The 18155-nt window shown below is 44.8% G+C and overlaps 2 protein-coding genes across 4 annotated transcripts in view; one reads left to right on the top strand and one right to left on the bottom strand.

Annotated features, from left to right (window-relative positions):
* Nucleotides 1–18155, bottom strand: part of LOC137537658 (CD276 antigen-like) — a 401520-nt gene that overhangs the window by 275781 nt on the left and 107584 nt on the right. The gene's annotated exons all lie outside the window — the stretch shown is intronic.
* The window catches only part of IRAG1 (inositol 1,4,5-triphosphate receptor associated 1), a 205557-nt gene that overhangs the window by 171331 nt on the left and 16071 nt on the right, over nt 1–18155 (top strand). The window contains exons 12-18 of the mRNA XM_068259568.1: nt 1723–1863; nt 2903–3034; nt 4724–4865; nt 5738–5787; nt 7328–7435; nt 9327–9391; nt 15221–15337. Of these exons, the coding sequence (XP_068115669.1) occupies nt 1723–1863; nt 2903–3034; nt 4724–4865; nt 5738–5787; nt 7328–7435; nt 9327–9391; nt 15221–15337 (755 nt within the window). The remainder of the gene's footprint in view (nt 1–1722; nt 1864–2902; nt 3035–4723; nt 4866–5737; nt 5788–7327; nt 7436–9326; nt 9392–15220; nt 15338–18155) is intronic.

Below are 18155 nucleotides of genomic sequence, written 5' to 3'. Positions count from 1 at the left end.
TTTAAAATAACTTTTCAGTACTTTGTAATTGACAAAGTAATAAAAAGTAGGTGAAACGGCATTATCAAAATTATTTTCAGTATTTTCTTGCTTGCTGGTGGCTTAAAAGGCATTTTATTGACAACGTATGAATATATCACCTCGGAGAAACCTCGAGAGAGAAAAAGTTAATTGCATATGGGCCTTGGTGTCTTTAAAGAGACACTGAAGCGGAAAAAAAAATGATGATATCATGAATTGGTTGTGTAGTAGGGGTAATTACTAGAACATTGGTAGCAAAAAAAATATTCTCATATTTTTTATTTTCAGTTATCCAGCTTTGTTTTTATAACAGTGCATCATTCTCTAATATTTGCAGTTTACACATTACTCAGCATTCTAAACGTTTTTGCAGAACAGGAAGTGAACTTTTGACCTGTCTTGAACTGTTCTCTCTCTGCAAAAGAAAAACAAAATACAGCTGAGATAACCTAATCAGAAGTCAGAGCTCTCTGCCACTTTCGGGGCTGGAACCCACAGGAGCGCTTTTGGCAGCGTTTTGGCAGCGCTGCAATACGCTAGCACTTTGCCAAAACGCTGGGCTAATGTTAATAGATGGGGCAACTTCCACAGGAGTGTTTGTGTTTCCCAGAAACGCAAACGCAGGATGTGCAGCATTTTGGGAGCGTTAGCGCTTCAATGTAAAGTATTGAACCGCTAGCGGAAACGCTCAGCAAAACCTAAACTGAGCGGTTTTGCTAGCATTTTGCGGTTCAGCACACTGTAACAAAATGAAAAATAATTCACAGGACCAATCAGGATAAAAACGCGAAACGCAAAACACTATGCAACCGCTGAGCAAAAAAAATACAATGTTGCAAAACGCGACCGAAAACGCGCATGAATCCGCTTGCAAACCGCTCAGACAAAACTCTAGCGGTTGCGTTTCGCGTTTGCTGATTTCAGTGGGTTCCAGGCCTCAAAGTTGCAGAGCTCAATGGCTATTTGCATAGATAACAACTGGAGTTTCTTAACTCTTCCTGTACTGGAAACAAATATTAGACTTATGTCTCCGCTCCTAATGCTTTATTTCTTAGCTGTACTACACAAACAATTCATTATATCATAAGTCTTTTTTTCGCTTCAGTGTCTCTTTAAGGCCCACTTTATACTAGCATTGCAGGTGTGGTATGCTTTATGCAAGTGTAGGGGGCCTACATTGTGCCAGAAATTTCTGAATCGCTGCCGAGCCAACGCAAAGTCTGCAGCGCGTTACCATATGACTTCCACAGCAATGCAGCGAACATCATTGGAGTCGATGGGCAAAGCAGGATTTTTATTGCCGGTAGCGTTACGTGGTGTATCACACGCATGCGCGGACCGACTGTAATTCCAGGGAATCCCAGTGACATACTTCCTGCCCAGCAAGAAGTATGATGGGAAATAGGACACAGGGAGACAAGGGGTGGAACAGCTCATGAGGAATCCAAATCACCCACCACACCAGCATATAAAAATCTCCTACCTTTTTCCTAAATAACGCTCTCTACCAAAATATGAATCCAAAATTATAAAATATTTTAATTGCGGTCTGTGAAGTTATGAATAGAAACCTGGGAAGAGATTGCCCTTTAAATTAATTTTTCCATTTTCCAGGCTGGGGAAGTTTCCATATTTTCTTCCCAAAGGCACCAACCTTTTGTCACAAAAAATATTACTTTGTCTCTGTGTTCCCTCCCACAGAACGTGTTTATCCAGCTCTCCCTGGCGTTCCGTAACGACAGCTACACTCTGGAGTCCCGGCTGACTCAGGCCGAGAGAGAACGCAACCTGACAGAGGACAACAACGAGAAGGAGCTGGAGAACTTCAAATCTGCCGTCATGGTGAGACCGTGAAGCGTCATTACTGGAAACTTTACACAGAGAAACTACCCAGCTAGTTTTATTTCAAGGAGAACTTTGTGATGTGGCATTGGATTGGCCATTGAATAGGGATAACATTTTTGATAAACACCTTTTAGGACTGGTTCAGAGGGACGGCTGGTGCAATGGCTGTCGAAGGCTTGTTTAGCTGATGCTAAGTGCTTTTCTGCTACTGCACAGAAACGTGTTTGGCATCGGTTTCCATCGTTCCATTGCCAATGGCATTACATTTGGCAGTTCTGTCTATTCTGTCGCACATAAATTTATCAAATTTGCTTTATTCAGTATCAAATAACTCAGCCCAAAACCCCAGCCCACAAAAAAATACTTTCAAGAAGGCTGGGACGTGCTCACCAAACCACACACCGCGTACCAGTACCACTTTCTATGGATTTCTTAAGGGTGATTGACAGAGCTGTGAAGTGTGGACAGACTAAACGGCCATGCGTAGCCAGGATCCACCCATCAATTGTTTCAATCGTTAGGCAGACAACTGCAATCCTAGAATTTATTGCCCATCGGTATCTCACATCTCCGGCGCTAGACAAGAAGACTCCACCGCCCTACCGCTCATGCTCCAGGCATGTGTGAGAAGCACTGTCCATTCCTGCATTATCCGCTCAACCCAGCCACTTGGGTCTTCCTGGCGGAGTGATGAAGAGTTGCAGATCTTGGCTGCAGCCAGTCTGGGTCGGTCTATTGCAGCTGCTGGATGTGACCCCACCCACCCGTCCTGCATACTCATATGTAGGTACCAGTATACAGTATGATGGGCTGTGAAATCTCCTGAGGGACCAGCATACATAAAGCTTCTCCTCAACTTGTTACAGAAACACCCCATGCTCTTTTCTCTCCTAACTGATCAGCTCAAATGCTTGCTGCTTCAGATGAGTCCGGCTCAGGCTTCTCATAAACGGTTTTCTTGCAGTACAACTACTAGATGATATTAGTCCGATGTTTGTGCACTTTAGCTAATACCGTACGTTTGACCTTTTGTTAGTCTTCAGCGCCACTCTGGCAGAACAGTGAACACCGTGAAGCCTATCAGAAGCTGCTAGAGGACATCGCTGTCTTGTTCCGTCTGACCACGAGACTCTCCAGCCGGGCAGAGATGGTCGGAGCTGTACGGCAGGTAACAGAACAGTACCACAACTGTACCTACAATGTGCTGTTATGCAGTGCTTTCTAATGGTGCTGTCATGTCACCTTGTACTTCTCACCACAAACTAGCGGTAATACTCTAGGTCTGGCTCCCTGGATCTGTCTTTTTATCTTATATCGTTGTGAACACCCACCCTGCTCTTTAGAAGGGATGTGTCTTAATAAATATGAAGATGGGTGGGTTTACATGACAGGGAAACCCAAAAAAAAAGTGAAGCACTGCGGGCCGGACATAGTGCCTTTGATATTAGCTATGTACGTTTGCTAAGTGTGTAGAAAAAGGAATTATTCCGACAATCATGACTAGATATATCTTCAATCTGAATGAGTCTGGAGTTTTCAAGGATTGGATGCAGAGCCCTAGAACATCTGGTGTCTATCACTAGATTTGGCGTAGTCGGCAGGTCGTTATGTTCTAGGCAAGATACCCTCTTTTATCCATTTGTACTTTAATAATAGTGGCTGGATAGTGTACTGGTTAAGGGCTCTGCCTTTGACATGGGAGACCAGGGTTCGAATCCTGGCTAGGTCAAGTACCTATTCAGTAAGGAGTTCAAGGCAAGACTCCCTAACACTGCAGGGTGGCCTCCTGAGCGCGTCCCAGTGGCTGCAGCTCTTGAGCGCTTTGAGTCCGAAAGGAGAAAAGCGCTATACAAATGTTCGGATTATTATTATTATTATTAATAAGCACATTTCCATAAAAAAAGAAAACCACTCAATACATGTTTCAATATATATGAAGGAAATTTATAGGAAGGAACAGAAAGGTTTAGCTGCTATTTTTTTAGGGCCAGTTCAAAGATGTGGATTTTGCTGACAGGTATATAACGCCACTGACGGCCTGGAGCAGATGTGTGCCATTCATCTCATAAATGGCAGCTCATCAGCTGTCTGGACAGTGGACAGAAGCGCAATGGAGTTATCTGAACAGGACTATGTGCAGGGGAGTAACTACCTTGCCCCCCCCCCCACACACACACACATATACACAGACACAACCTCCATCAGAGGGGAAGGAGGAGGGTGGGCTGTAAGCTAGGGGTCCCAGTGCTGTGCATAATGCAGAGCCGCAGTGAAGTTATGCACTACCTGCTCCCATTGGGGATACAGGAACCTCTTTACTTACTCTTTAGTTTTCAAGTGCTCTGCAGCCATTAAATCTCCATGCAGCTCCAGTCCCATGTCACATGACAGTGATGGAAGCTGCATGGTGATTGGCTGGCTGCACGGCACTTGTACACTGAACTAGAAGTGAAGAGGACCTGTATCGCTGCCAGGAGCAGGTAATGCATAGCACTCTGCAGGACAGCCCCCCCAGTTCCAGCTCCTATCCCCCCTCACACACACACACGTGATGGTGGGGGTTGCTGGGGCTTTTGTTACGCCCCTGACTATATGAGAGCATAGATCCGTTGTACTTGTTTGTTGCTGTTCCGCTGCTTGCTGCAGTACTGTACACATAGGAGTAGTGTTGGCTGGCCCTATCTGTTACACACAAACAAACGGTAGCGTGTTTACAGAACAATTAAATATGAATATTGTTTTAGGATCCCAAGAGTCTTTGATTTGGCACAGACATTAGCTGCTCAGAGCTTTGCTATAGTGCCATATTACCCATATTTACATCCCTGCCTTATATTATTTTCTCTTTTCTGTCCAGGAAAAACGTATGTCCAGGGCCACAGAGGTGATGATGCAGTATGTGGACAACTTGAAGAGGACCTATGAGAAGGACCACGCGGAGCTAATGGAGTTTAAAAAACTAGCCAATCAGAATTCCAGTCGGAGTTACAGCGGAACTGGTAAATGCCACAGCAGATGAGTGACACCGGAATTGATTTGACTGAAGCCATGTTTCTGACAGACCAAGTTTGGGCGACAAAAAGAGGCACAAAGGGGTCAGAAGGAGGCACAGGGGGACAGAAGGAGGCATAAATGGGGACAGAAGGAGGCACAGGAGCCAGAAGAAGTAACAAAGGGGGAAAGAAGGAGGCACAGGGAGACGGAGGTGGGCAGAGGCGGCACAGAGAGTCAGTGGGTGGCACAAGGAGACAGAAGGAGGCACAAAGGGGAGGGCTGAAGAAGGCACTGGGGGACAGAGGGACATACAGGGGGCAGAGATGGCATGGGGGACTGAAGAAGGCACAAGGGGACACAGAGTGAGACAGAAGGAGGTGCAAACACCTGTTGGGGCGTGATTTCATTTGGGAGGTGTGGCTTTGTTTTGGGGTGGCGCTTAATCAGGGGCATGGTGCCCCCCAGGACCAATGGCCTAGAATGCCTTTGCTTAAAACCGGCCCTGAGTGCAAGACAAAGGTTATGGAGTCAAATTATTTCTATAGTTATATATATATATATATATATATATATATCGCTTTTGACAAATCCCTCAGGCGCTTCATTTGAGTTACTAGACTCTCACACCTAGACTTGGGCAAGCCTTGTACACAAGCTAAATGTTTCTTGGCCAGGACAATCATTTTGGCCCATCTTAGCTGAGTATCTGGCTTGTACACACACTCGATGAAGGAAGTGTGTTTGCAGCTTTACACTGTTGGCGTTCCCAACATGTAACAAGGAAATGGGCGACCCAGCCAATCAGATGTGTTACAACCAACCTTCGACTTACAAAGAAGAAAAGGTTAACTAAGTTTTCTTTGCGTTCTCTTCGCAGATGATGGTGTTCCCCGCTCTTCTCGTTCCATGTCGCTAACTATCGGCAAGGTATATAGCTTTGTTCATACTTTTTAAAGTGATTCAATAGCTAACATCTACAGTATATAAAGCCCATCTACTGTATATAAACCCCATAAAAATAGCAAGAGAAAGTAGCGAAGGAGTGCTCAGAATACCCATTTCATGGGCCCAATGTGCTTGACAAGATGTGGTGTAGCTTGCTTCCTCTCCACTCTGGATTCAGCTAGTGGGTGGAGCAAATGCCAGATTTTCAATTCCATGTCCAGACCCATTTTCTATGTGTAACATCCATATGCTGCAGCGCCACTCTTTTATGAACTCCTTTTCATGTATTGCTCCCCATTTGCAGCCTCCTCTCAGCTGGTGGGTGGATCAATCAGGTGTGAGCAAGTGATATTCAAAGTAGGAAAGATAGAAGAGGCCAGAAAACATATCCCAGCATTCGTGCACTATGGTAGAACCCATTAGTCAGCAAAAAGTTTTTTGGACCAATAGCCAGAGTGGTCAAGAGTGCAGAACTCCACCCGACACTGGGAGCTTTTTCGCACACTCTTTGCAACTGTTCTACCTCTGGCGGTTGTAGCTAAGGAAAAAAATGTGTCACTGTGCAGTTTTAACTGAGGTCAACCTCTGACCAAATACCTTTATGACCACATGCTTGCTTTATATAGCTGGTCATACACTAGGCAATGTTACCCATTCATATATGGCAAATGTGATCATTGTGATCTAATCTGCTAGAAAACGCAAATGTTGCCTGATCAATCGTTTTCTGTCCAGAATCGATCGATTTGGATGATTGCACAGGATGGAAAATGTTGCTTGATCGGCGGCTTGTCAGGAAGCGGCATTCAGTTTGGCAGTAACCGACTCAGAGAAATGGCAGTACTCTCACCCTTTCTGCTGGCATGTGTCCTCCTGTGTCTGGTGGTTTCCTTTATGCTGGTGGTCTCCTCCTACCTGTGTCCTCTTCTCTTCCTGGTCATGTGACACAAGCTGAAGTGCAAACACTAGAGGTACGGCAGCATACTTGAACTTTAGCTTGTGTCACATGACCAGGAATCAGTGGCGTAGCCAAGGAGCTGTGGGCCCCGATGCAAGTTTTACATGGGCCCCCCCCAAGCACTCTATACATAACAATTGATACGGCGCACCAAAACTTGCCAAGGACAACCCCAGTGTCAGAGGTGCAGGAAGGGGATGGGGAGCAGCTTGTTACTGATTACCACTATTCATAGTATCTATAGAAATGATTATTATGAGCACAGGACCAACAGAGAGCTAATACTGTGATAGATGGTGGACCCTTCGGGGCCCCTCTGGCCCAAGGGCCCCGATGCGGTCGCTACCTCTGCACCCCCTATTGCTACGCCCCTGCCAGGAATAAAAGATAACATGGGAGGAGCTGGATCGAGGCCCTGGGGCAAATGACCAGGTTGGCCCTAAAGGACTACTAGGGTAAGGGTGGCCCAACGTTAATAAAACTGAGATAAGAGCATAACTAAAACAATATTATAATGTACCAAAGTGCCTCGCTCACCAAGCTTATGTACTTCTTGCTCCACAGAACATGCCCCGGAGGAGAGTCAGCGTTGCAGTCGTGCCAAAATTTAATTTGCTGAACATCCCTGGACAGTCCCCAAACTCATCGCCCATCCCAACCCTGGCTTCCCTGGTAAGCAGGACCTGAATTACCTCACCCATGTAACTATTTGTGCAGATGCCCATTAACCCTTACCAATCCTTTTTTTTCGATACTCAGCACTTGACTTTTCTTGGTGTACTGGGGAGGGCGTAGGTGATCAGTCTGTGGCTGCAGGGATCCGGAGGTTCTGTACTTCCTTGCGTTAGAGCAAGGGGGTGACCAAGCATTGGGGAGGTCAGCACCAGCTCGCATGCAGAAGCTCTGCCCCCTTGCAAGAATGCCAGCGTAATTACATTATTACACAGTGCTGCGTGGTACTATAGAGGAATAAAGTGTAGGACTTTTTCAGACACTTCCATCAACAAAGGGTTGCACCATGCCTGGCTAGATATATTGGCAGCAGTGCCCGTAGTAATCAACCCAAATGCACCCACAAAAGATGGATTAAAGGACACCCGGGGAGAAAATAAACTAATGAAATAAACAATTGTGTCTATCTTCCTTCTCCTAAAAATGACTTTTTAAGATATTCCACAGTTTTATTTTATGTTTAAATCTACTTTTTAAGTTTTAACTGTTTTACTGTTTTTGCTCAATGACACATTCATTGAAGTATGCCAGAGCTAAAATCTATAAACTATTGACCCTTTTTATCTCTTTCCTTTTTTTAGAAACCATTTTCTGCTAGGAAAGTGTTTTATAGTTGGAGTTTCTTATCAGTGAGGGTCACACTGTAGTCACTTCCTGTCTTGAGTCAGGACTGAGTCAGCCACTTACATACCTGATATTTAACGCTTTCAGGTAGAGAAAGAAAAAAAAGAACACAGCCTAGTTATTTGTGTGCTAGGCACTGTACATACCGATGTCTATCTCATCATGTCACATGTCACCTCGGGTATCCTAATAGGGCACTAGGCTATGTAATGGATTTGAGACCTTCTTGAAGTCTTTTTGGTAAGTTGAAGTGAGGTCACAGAAGGTGGCAGGTGGGCCCATTGACACTCAGTAGGCCCCAAGCACCTGCCTAGGTTGCCAGGTGGATGATACTGCTCTGGCCCCCACGTAATATTTATATTACATGGTGCAGTGGCGGGGGATTGGGCTTTGGGCTAGCAGCTGTCGGACACTTTGATCAGAAGACTGACACACATCGCCATCTAGCGACAGCAAGCTTTCCCATGTCAGACTACTGTATGTCCAGTATTGCTCCTATGGAGAAAAATGCCATAGGATTGAAAAGGGTTAATGGTACAATTATGTATAAAAAAAATCGAATCAATTGATTGATTTTATTTTTTATTTTTTTCTATGAAAAAGTAAAAGAGTCAAAATACTGTACATACAATTCGATCACAATTGACAGAAAATTTCTGTCATACCAAATTCATAAAAAGGTGTTACATGTGATTGGTTATAGGATGGTTCATAGTGGATCTACAGCACTGATACCTTCTACACACATACAATTCAATCACATTGTGGTTTGGAAATATAGTATATTTTATATAGTGTATCATTAAAGTGGACCTGAACTCTTTCACAGGAAAGAAGGAAAACAGAGTTTAGCCTGTCTAATTCCACCTTATCTGTGACTAATCACAACTGTAATGTGATCTCTCAGCTGTGTCAGCTGGCTGCGTTGGCAGAGCAGCTAATTTGTGAACACAATTTGTTAACCCTATGTCTGCACCCATGAAAGCAGGAAGTAGACACACTGCAGATTTATTGCAGGATTTGTATAAACTGTAACAAATAATTTTTTTTCTGTAAAGGTTATTATGCTGTTGCGTATCTTTTAGAGCAGAGAGGACGTTCTGAGTTCAGGTCTGCTTTAATGAGCCTCTTTATATTTGGTTAGTCAGCTGGTGTAGCGTCTGTTCCTGAGTATATCAGCATAACGCTCTCTCTCTGTTGTGTGTAGTCGGAGTCCCCCTGTGGGAAGAGCAGCCTCCCCACCAGCCCATCACTCTCTCCGCTGACAGAAAGGTAAGGACATACATAAAGGACTTGCTTAAACTGCACCACACCTCTCACAACCTCAGATCAGCAGGATCCATAAACTTGGTCACTCCCAGAGTGCACCTCATAACCTTTGAAGCCAGAGTTTTATGTCACGCTGCCCATACCAGGGGTGTTGCTAGCCCCAAAGATCAGTGGCTCGTGCCCCGGATCTATTCTGGGGAGCCCCAAATCTCCCCCAGGTACAGTCAGCTGTGGTGCCTCAATGGTAGCATGCTGGGAGCTGTGGTGCATCAATCAGACGTATGCTGGGTGCTATGGTGTCTCTGTGTGGACATACTGGGTGCTGTGGTGCCATGCTGGGTATTGTGATGCCTTTATGGTGACATGCAGGGAGCTGTGGTTCTTCCGTGGAGGCATGCTGGGGGTTGTGGTGCTTCAATGGCAGACCCATGGGAGCATGGGAGGGGGTCCAGTAGAAGGTCAGGGAATGCTATGGGGGAACTGCCAGATAACCTGACGGCAGGCCAGCTCACCCAGCAGAAAGCCAGACCAGCCAGCACAGAAGCCAGGTAACTCTGCCTAGTTATGTTTAATTGACACTGCCTATTTACAGTATGTGATATGCTGCATTTTTTGTTTGTTTTGTTTTTGTATTAATGGAGAGGGGGGCTTCATCCAACATGTTGCTAGGCACTAGGCAGGCCTACTTAGACCATTGTTAAGTTCATATAAATTTGGCTCCACCCATGACCACACCCATATTCTGGTGTGTGGCCACACTCATTTTCCGGCTGGAGTGCCCAAAAGTGCCCCAGATCTCTTAGGATCCTAGCAACGCCCCTGGCCCGTACCCTTTGGAACTCCCTGCCACACCCAGTAAAGACAGCCCTGTCTCTGGCGCTATTCAAATCCAGAATGAAAAGCCACCTGTTTAGCCTGGCATTTGCAGACTTGTAGAATTCTTTCTCTGTACCACAATTTACCAATCAACCAATTACTGGTCAGAGCCATGCTTATGCGCTTTGAGTACCTGGGGCTTCCTCCATGAGCAGTCTTGCATGCGCAGTCTGGCATCGCCAGTGCAGTACTACTGCGCTGACACAAAACGCTTCTGGCAAGTGGAGCACATGGGCAGCCTGGTGGCACATGCGCAATATACCCCAGATAGAAGGACTTTACAGTCAAATAGCGCAGGATCAGGGGGCACAGGAGGACACAAATATTTATTTATTTAAAAAAAAAAAAAGAAGACATATTTGTCAAAAAATAAATAAACTGGGGGGCGATCAGACCCCACCAACAGAGAGCTCTGTTGGTGGGGAGAAAAGGGGGCAGGGGAATCACTAGTGTGCTGTGTTGTGCGGCCCTGCAGCTTGGCCTTAAAGCTGCAGTGGCCCATTTTACTAAAAATGGCTTGGTCTTTAGGGGGGTTTAGCACTGTGGTCCTTAAGAGGTTAATACAGATAAAGAGAGATTAAAGTGACTCTGTAACAAAAATTACAACGTTTTTTCTACCATCCTATAAGTTCCTAAACCTATTCGAATGTGATCTGGCTTGCTGCAGCTCTTTCTACTATAACCATCTCTGTAATAAATCAATGTATCTTTCCCCTGTCAGACTTGTCGGCCTGTGTCTGGAAGGCTGCCAAGTTCTTCAGTGTTGAACTGTTCCTCTATGCACACTCCAGTGTGTGTTTTATTTACATAAGCCAGCAGCTTCTCTGCTATCTTATCAGTGATAGAAGAGAGCTGGATATAAATCCTCCTCTGGAGGCTGTGAAAGGAGCTGGTCTGTCACATACTGAGGAATTAACGACATAGGCAGAGCTGTCTGCAGGAAGCCTGTAATGTTCAGTGCATGAGAGAAGCTGGGGACAGAAGGTAAACACACACAAGTGATCTCTTGAGATTCAGAAGTAAGGCTGTATACAGCCTGCTTGTGTATGGATGTATTTTCTATGTGTGGACATGCTGTACATCAACCTACTTCCTGTTTTGGTGGCCATTTTGTTTGTTTATAAACAAACTTTTTAAAACTGTTTTTGACTACTTTTAATGCGGCGGGAGCGGTGAAATTGTGACAGAGGGTAATAGGAGATGTCCCCGAACACACTGGTATGTTTACTTTTGTGCTATTTTAACAATACAGATTCTCTTTAATCATGAGTATGAGATAGCAAGATTATTTCTAATACAGACGTAGAAAAGTTGCTAATGATTGGTAAATATGGATTACACACCACTCTTTATTGTCTTTTCTTCAGTCTTTTGCACATGAAAGGTATTTTCCCATGCCGTGATTGCGGAGTAACGTGATTAGCGGTATTATATATAGCGTCAGTTTTCCACAAGCACAGATAATGGTCTGATTGTACCCAGCACCACAGCATTCCATCCCGTGCCAGCACCCCCTTGGCGATTGTCAATGTTCTGTGATCTCATGGCTACTTGGCACAGCTCAGATAAAGGTTCCTACTGGAGAGAAGTCACACCCATCGGGGGAGTGCGTTGTCATGGCTCTTTCCACTGGGAACACAGGATGCCAGGCCCTCTGGAAATAAATAGGGCCCACCCAGCCCTCTTCTATGTTCAGCGGGGGTCACCCTCGGATATGGAGGCAGGAAATTGTTGATTGACTAAAGCAACGGATTTACTGACACAAACTAATGTATGGAACACAAAGGCCGAGATAAGACGCCCCACGGTTGTAAATCTTGGGCAGTGAGGGGTCAGACAGACGTCTGTCAGGGGCAGGGTGTTCACTGGTTCGCTGTGGAGATACCAGGCTATTAATACAGCAAATAGCGAGGACACACCATACCTGAATGCAAGACTTCACAGAAAAGTCAAGCTGAAATTTCCAGTTCAGATTCAGTTGGTCTAATTACAGTGCAAACAGGTTCCGTTCCTAGGAGTTTGATGTAAGTTGAATTTGTTTGTAAGTTGAGTCTCGGGTTAAGCATGGTAAATCATGGACAAATTATTTACTTTCGGATAACTCTGAATTTGGACATATAGTATAAACAATGATTTTTGGTTGTTTTCAACTTGCTTTTAACCCTTTAGCAGCCAATTTATTTAGAGGCTTGCAAGTGCTTCGGGCCAATTTATTTTAGCATTTTCTTTATTTCTTGTTACATTTCCTTGCTTCTAATTAGTACTGCTGTAATGTGTATTTAGGGCCACTTGTCACTAGGGGGCAGTGTGAGACAATAACAGAGGACTTCAGCTCTCAGTTTCTATATTTTCTGCTAGTAGAGAGAGATGAAAGGATTCCAAATATTTGCAGCACAACGAGTTCTGCCAACTTAGGTCAAAAGCAAAACACGTATCTCAAATGAGATAATTCTATTGAAGTTGCTAATGGAAGTTGCTAATACTTGCATTGAAGTTGCTAATACTTGCATTGCTCTCATGCTGTTACATTTAACAGTTTATACCCCAAGTGTCAAACTCGAGGCAGCCGGGCCGAATGCGTCCCTCCTTGCCTTTTTATGTGGCTCTCAAGATCTTGAAATGTGCACCATTGTAAGCAGTAAAAGAACAACAGCACATTGTCTTCCCATCCAGAGAAGCACAGCGGTGACAGTGTTTCACACTGTTTGTAAATTTGAGCCGAGGTGCAGCAATAACCCATGGGGCAACCCCCCCAGCAGAATGAACATGGGATCCAAACCCCCCTGTGTAGATAAGCATGTGCGCAACTGCAAACATTCAGATGCATGCATATATACCCCTGCTGCTGAAGTGAAGACCACAGTGGCATAGATACACGACACAGCGGTGGGGAACTAGAGCATTTAATAAAATAGTAGCTGTGGGATTCAAGCGCTTCACACTAAAGGGGCCCATACACTCAGCCGATTTTCTGGCCAACCGATCGATCCAGATCGATCGATCGATTGCAAATCGGTTGGCCAATCGACCGATCGATGCCCGATTTCGATCGATTTCTATGGATTTCCATCGAACTGGCAGGGTGGAAAATTTAGGTCGATCTGATGAGATTGCTTATCATTTTGCATTGGCCTTAATGGAAATCTGATGGCAAAAAAATGCCATCAGATCGAATTTCAATAGATTTCAAACTGAAATCTATTGGAATTCTATCCTGGTAAAAAATGTTCTAAAAACACATCAGATAGATCATCAGATGCATTTCTTATCTATCTGCTGCCAATCTGACGAGTGTATGGGCACCTTAAAAGTCTTTAGATCAAACAGTTGCCAGACAGATCTGGATTTATGCTTCAAGAGCCTATAGGTACCACAGTTCTGGCACCCTAAAGTTTGCCCTCTGCCGAACCCGCAAATCCCAGTGCAAATTCTGGTTTGTGAGCCGAACCGTTGCAAATGTTCTGGCTGCCCATAAACCCTTCTCCCTTCCCCTGTGCTCATGCTTACCATGCTACATCAGGTCCATCCAGCCCGCCCATTTAGCTCTCCATGCTCCAGGGTGGTGATGTTAGCATACTGGTGCCTCTAGGCTCATGCCTAGTGTGCCTAGTGCTAAATTGCCAGAGGTTTCTCCATCCAAAAGGTGCCAACATAATATTGCATAACCTCAGCGCTATAGACAAATGACCTGCAGCCACCCACTCCACGGCAAACCATACAAGTGGCCGCAACCACATTAATGAGAGATGACAAAGCAAAAACAATTTCAAAAACCCCTAAGAACAGTGTAAGGCCGAAACTAGTCAGGTTTTGGACACGTTACAATCCTTAGTTGTGTCTCAGGGATTTTGTTGGACCCCAGTGTTCCTCTTTTATCCACCTACTTTGGTTGTTGCATATGAGGCACTTGACTCCTCTGGCTACCCCTTGACCTGGCCAAGGCCGGATTTATACTTTTAGTACCCCTAGGCCAACTGTCTTGTTCCCAGACTTCCTTGTGCAGCAGTGTCCTTCCATTCCTTGTGCAGCCTCCTCATCCATATGAAACATCCATTCACAGCATCCCCTCTCTTTCATGTACAGCTCCCTTGTACAGCAGGTCCCCTCTTCTATGTGTTGTGCTCCATGTGCAACCTCTCTTTTCAAATTGCAGCCTTCTCCTCCATATGCAGCAGCCCCTCTTCAATATTCAGCCACCCCTTAGGCTGCAGCTGCTCAAGGCCTGGGCCTTTGTTGCCTTCCCACAAACTGGCCCTGAACCTGGCCCTGCAGACATGAAAGTGGCAGGGTTACAGATCATGCATCATATTTGCATTATTGATTTAGACAAGACAAAACAAATACCATTTATATTGTGCTTTTCTCCTGGTGGACTCAAATCAATTGAGGTGCAGCCACTAGGGCACGCTCAGTAGGCAGTAACAGTGTGAGGGAGTCTAGACCAAGGACTCCTTACCGCATAGGTGCTGGCTTACAGAACAGGAAGAGCCGAGATTCAAACCCAGGTCTGCTGTGTCAGAGGCAGAGCCCTTAAACATTGCACAGCCTTTAGGAACATATCGTCAGATTTTATTGTATCCTTTATGTGAGAAGCATTTGAAAGGTGCCATGGCTTTCTTTTTTTCCTTTTAACAATTGATACATGCATTGCTCTCATGCTGATCCTCTGCTTCTAATGCTTTTTGAATCATGAAACCAGAACCAGTATGCACATCAGCTGTTGTGAGCCTGCTGGCTGCATGCTTGTTCCAAATGTGTGACTCAGAATCCAGTAGACCAGCATGGTTGCCCGGCTACCTCTGTAAATGCCAATAAGCACTAAAGGCAAATTATAGAGGATCAACACTGTAAGTTGATTCTACCGGTAATGTTGTTTTATATCTGCGCTGTACCCGATGGGGGATGTGTGGGTTTTGCTTACTGATGTTATAGTAATGAGTATTTTTTGTATTGTAGGTCTGGTTCAGACGTGGAGGGTTGTGAGGTGCCAACGCCGGCAGTCATACCCAACTGTGCCGAGGAGATCAGTCCCGAAATGAAGGCAAAGATCGAAGAGGAAGCATTTAACAAAGGGTAATTTTTATTGTTTTTAAGTATACCTGTAAGTAAGGGGAAAAAGCGGCCTTAATGTGCATAGATTACATTGTAGCTGGTAATTCATTGAATGTATGTAATTGCATGACCTGGTCTTGTATAAAAATGTTGCTGTTAATGAAAAAAAAAGAGAAAAAAAGGCTCCCCTCCTCTGGATTCAAAAGAGGTTTCCCCAATCCCCGTCCTGTTCTGTCCCTCAGTTCCCCCAAAAAGGGTTTGTCGACGCATGTCGGTAGCTTGCACAGGTGCAGGAGCTCAGGTCCACACCATTGTGCAGCAGTGAGCCATCTGTGCCTGCGCAGTAACACCGACCAAATCGGACTCAGCTATTTCTGCCGGAGTCCAAGGGGAATGGAGCTAATGCACATGCGCGAGGAGGCTGCTTTTCGGGGGTCCCAGCACAGGATCAGGAGGATGTAGGAGGACGGAGGAAGCCTCTTTTGGATCCAGAGGCTTTATGTAATGATCGCTGCTGCAGCAGCTATTGCTGGAAGTAGTAGTGCTGCAGCTCAGGCAGTTCTGATCTATTTCCATGCAAGCTGCATAGCTTTGTCTGTCTTTCCCTGCTGTCAGCTTGTGACTGATTATCATTCACCTGTGTGGGAATCTGCATGTCTGCTCCCATTGGATGACCTCAGTATAAAGATCTGCTTCCTGCAGGGTTTCCTTGGGTTTTCATAGCTTCAGTGTAAGCCAGTCTTGCTGTCGCTTCAGCCCCCGATCGTGTTTCTTGTTCTAAAGATACTTTGCTGGTCTTTGCATCATATATTGGTTCATTGCCAATATATATGCATACCAACACGTTTATTATTTTCCTTGTATTTGTGTTACGTTGATACATCAGTGTCGCTGATGTATACGTACACTAACTGTTTATATCCTGTGTGCAGTTAGTCAGCTTTCCAGCACGTTTTGGTAGGTTGCGCGTACCGTGACCACCCGTGCTGAGGTAGTTACCCTGCTCCTGGTTCTGTTTGTGGATTGCGTTCATCTCTGCGAAGAGATAACGAATCCTTCTGAATCCTGTTCTGTTACCGTTTGTGGATTGCGTTCATCTCTGCGAGGAGATAACGAATCCTTCTGAATCCTGTTCTGTTACTGTTTGTGGATTGCGTTCATCTCTGCGAAGAGATAACGAATCCTTCTGAATCCTGTTCTGTTACCGTTTGTGGATTGCGTTCATCTCTGCGAAGAGATAGCGAATCCTTCTGAGTCCTGTTCCCTGTGTTACTCTATTCCTAGTCAGCGTTCCTGCTTATGTCATATATCGGTTCATTGCCGATATATACATATGTTAGTCAGACGTTACAAATAGTTTCATTGATAGCTGTAATTGTAATACGCTAGGAAAACATACTTATTGTATATTTATCTGTGTTACGTTCATCTATCTTAATCCTGCTATTTTCTGACTGTCCTGTCCTGTCTTTGTGAGGCACGCCATCGCCGCATCGCATTGGCTGCCTCATTCCAGTCTGTCTGGTTTTGGACGCTTGCTGTCGCTAAGTAGCCGCTAGCTAGCAAGCGTTCATTCTGTCTACCTGTCCTGATCTCCTCAGTTCTGGTTTATGCGCTCAGCGCTACTTTGCGCTGAGACGTTATAACGAAAGCATTGTTTGTGGCTGTCAGATCTGCACCGGCTCTGTGCGCCACAATCTCCTATTGGAGTCAGTCCTCCCCTCTACTATACTAGGGATAGCCTGTTTCCTGGTGCTAGTGTGTGTACCTCCTCCACGCCAGCTCATGCGTTGCATGCTGACTGTGGAGAATACACCACCAAGCCTTACATTATGAAAACCCCATTACCAATCCCCATGGTGGGGGGGATTCCCAGAAAGTATGACACTGTTAATTATGGTTCCTGTTCCTTTAAGAAATTTGAAGAACTTAGCTCTGAAACAGAAAATGAGTTTTTCTCTGAATGTGCCAGGTTCCTGACCAATCCTGATCTCCAAGCGACTCCTGTTTCAACCTGGGCACTCCAACTAAGTTATATTTTGTTTAAAGGGGAATTATTCCAGTGGGCATTTGATGTTCTCAATCATTCCGATTTGAAAGAGAGACCGCTGGAATTTCTAGCGTTTGTGATCCATAACTGGTTGCGCATAGATCCATTGCCTTTTTCTCTTAATGAACTCCTGGCAGCAGGCCAATCAGCTACTCCTTCAATTGCTTGCAAAAATGTTCAGCAAGCAGAAAGTGTTACTGATAATTTTCCTGCAGCCTTGAATAAATCACCAAGAACAGCAGGGTCTAAGGCCAAACGCAAACGTTCTAAGAAATGTGTCCGATCTGCAGAGTCGTTATCCTTAGCGACTGAGACCTATAATGAGATTCTGCCATTAACAGATAATGAAATGCAATTGGCTTTCAGGGGAGTTAAATGGACTTATGAAACTACTAATGAACTTTCCTCCCTGGCTAGGGAAAATAAAGATTTTTGTTTAAAAGAATTATCTGAGTATGATTATGATGAGATATTACAGAGTATTGAACAAATCAACTTATTTGTGAACCAAGGGAAGTTTGCATACACTACAGTTCAACACTTGCTACAGGTATTGGAGATTCTTAAGAATAAGGAATCTGCCAATCACCTGCTAATTAACCCTATACATGTGCCTGCCACAATCATATCTGCAGACTGTGATCAGCCTAAATGTTTCGCTGTTAAGTATGCATGGGATCCTCCATTCGAGAGGGGAGAGATGGAAGCCCTGGTCTGTGAATGGAAGAATGATTCAAGTTCATTTTGTCAATTTTACAGTGCAAAAAGTGAAATGGTATTGAACGCATG

The sequence above is a fragment of the Hyperolius riggenbachi genome, chromosome 11 (assembly GCF_040937935.1).
Source record: "Hyperolius riggenbachi isolate aHypRig1 chromosome 11, aHypRig1.pri, whole genome shotgun sequence".
NCBI lineage: Eukaryota > Metazoa > Chordata > Amphibia > Anura > Hyperoliidae > Hyperolius > Hyperolius riggenbachi.
The sequence above is the reverse complement of the archived record's forward strand: the minus strand, read 5'-3'. Positions and strand labels throughout refer to the sequence as shown.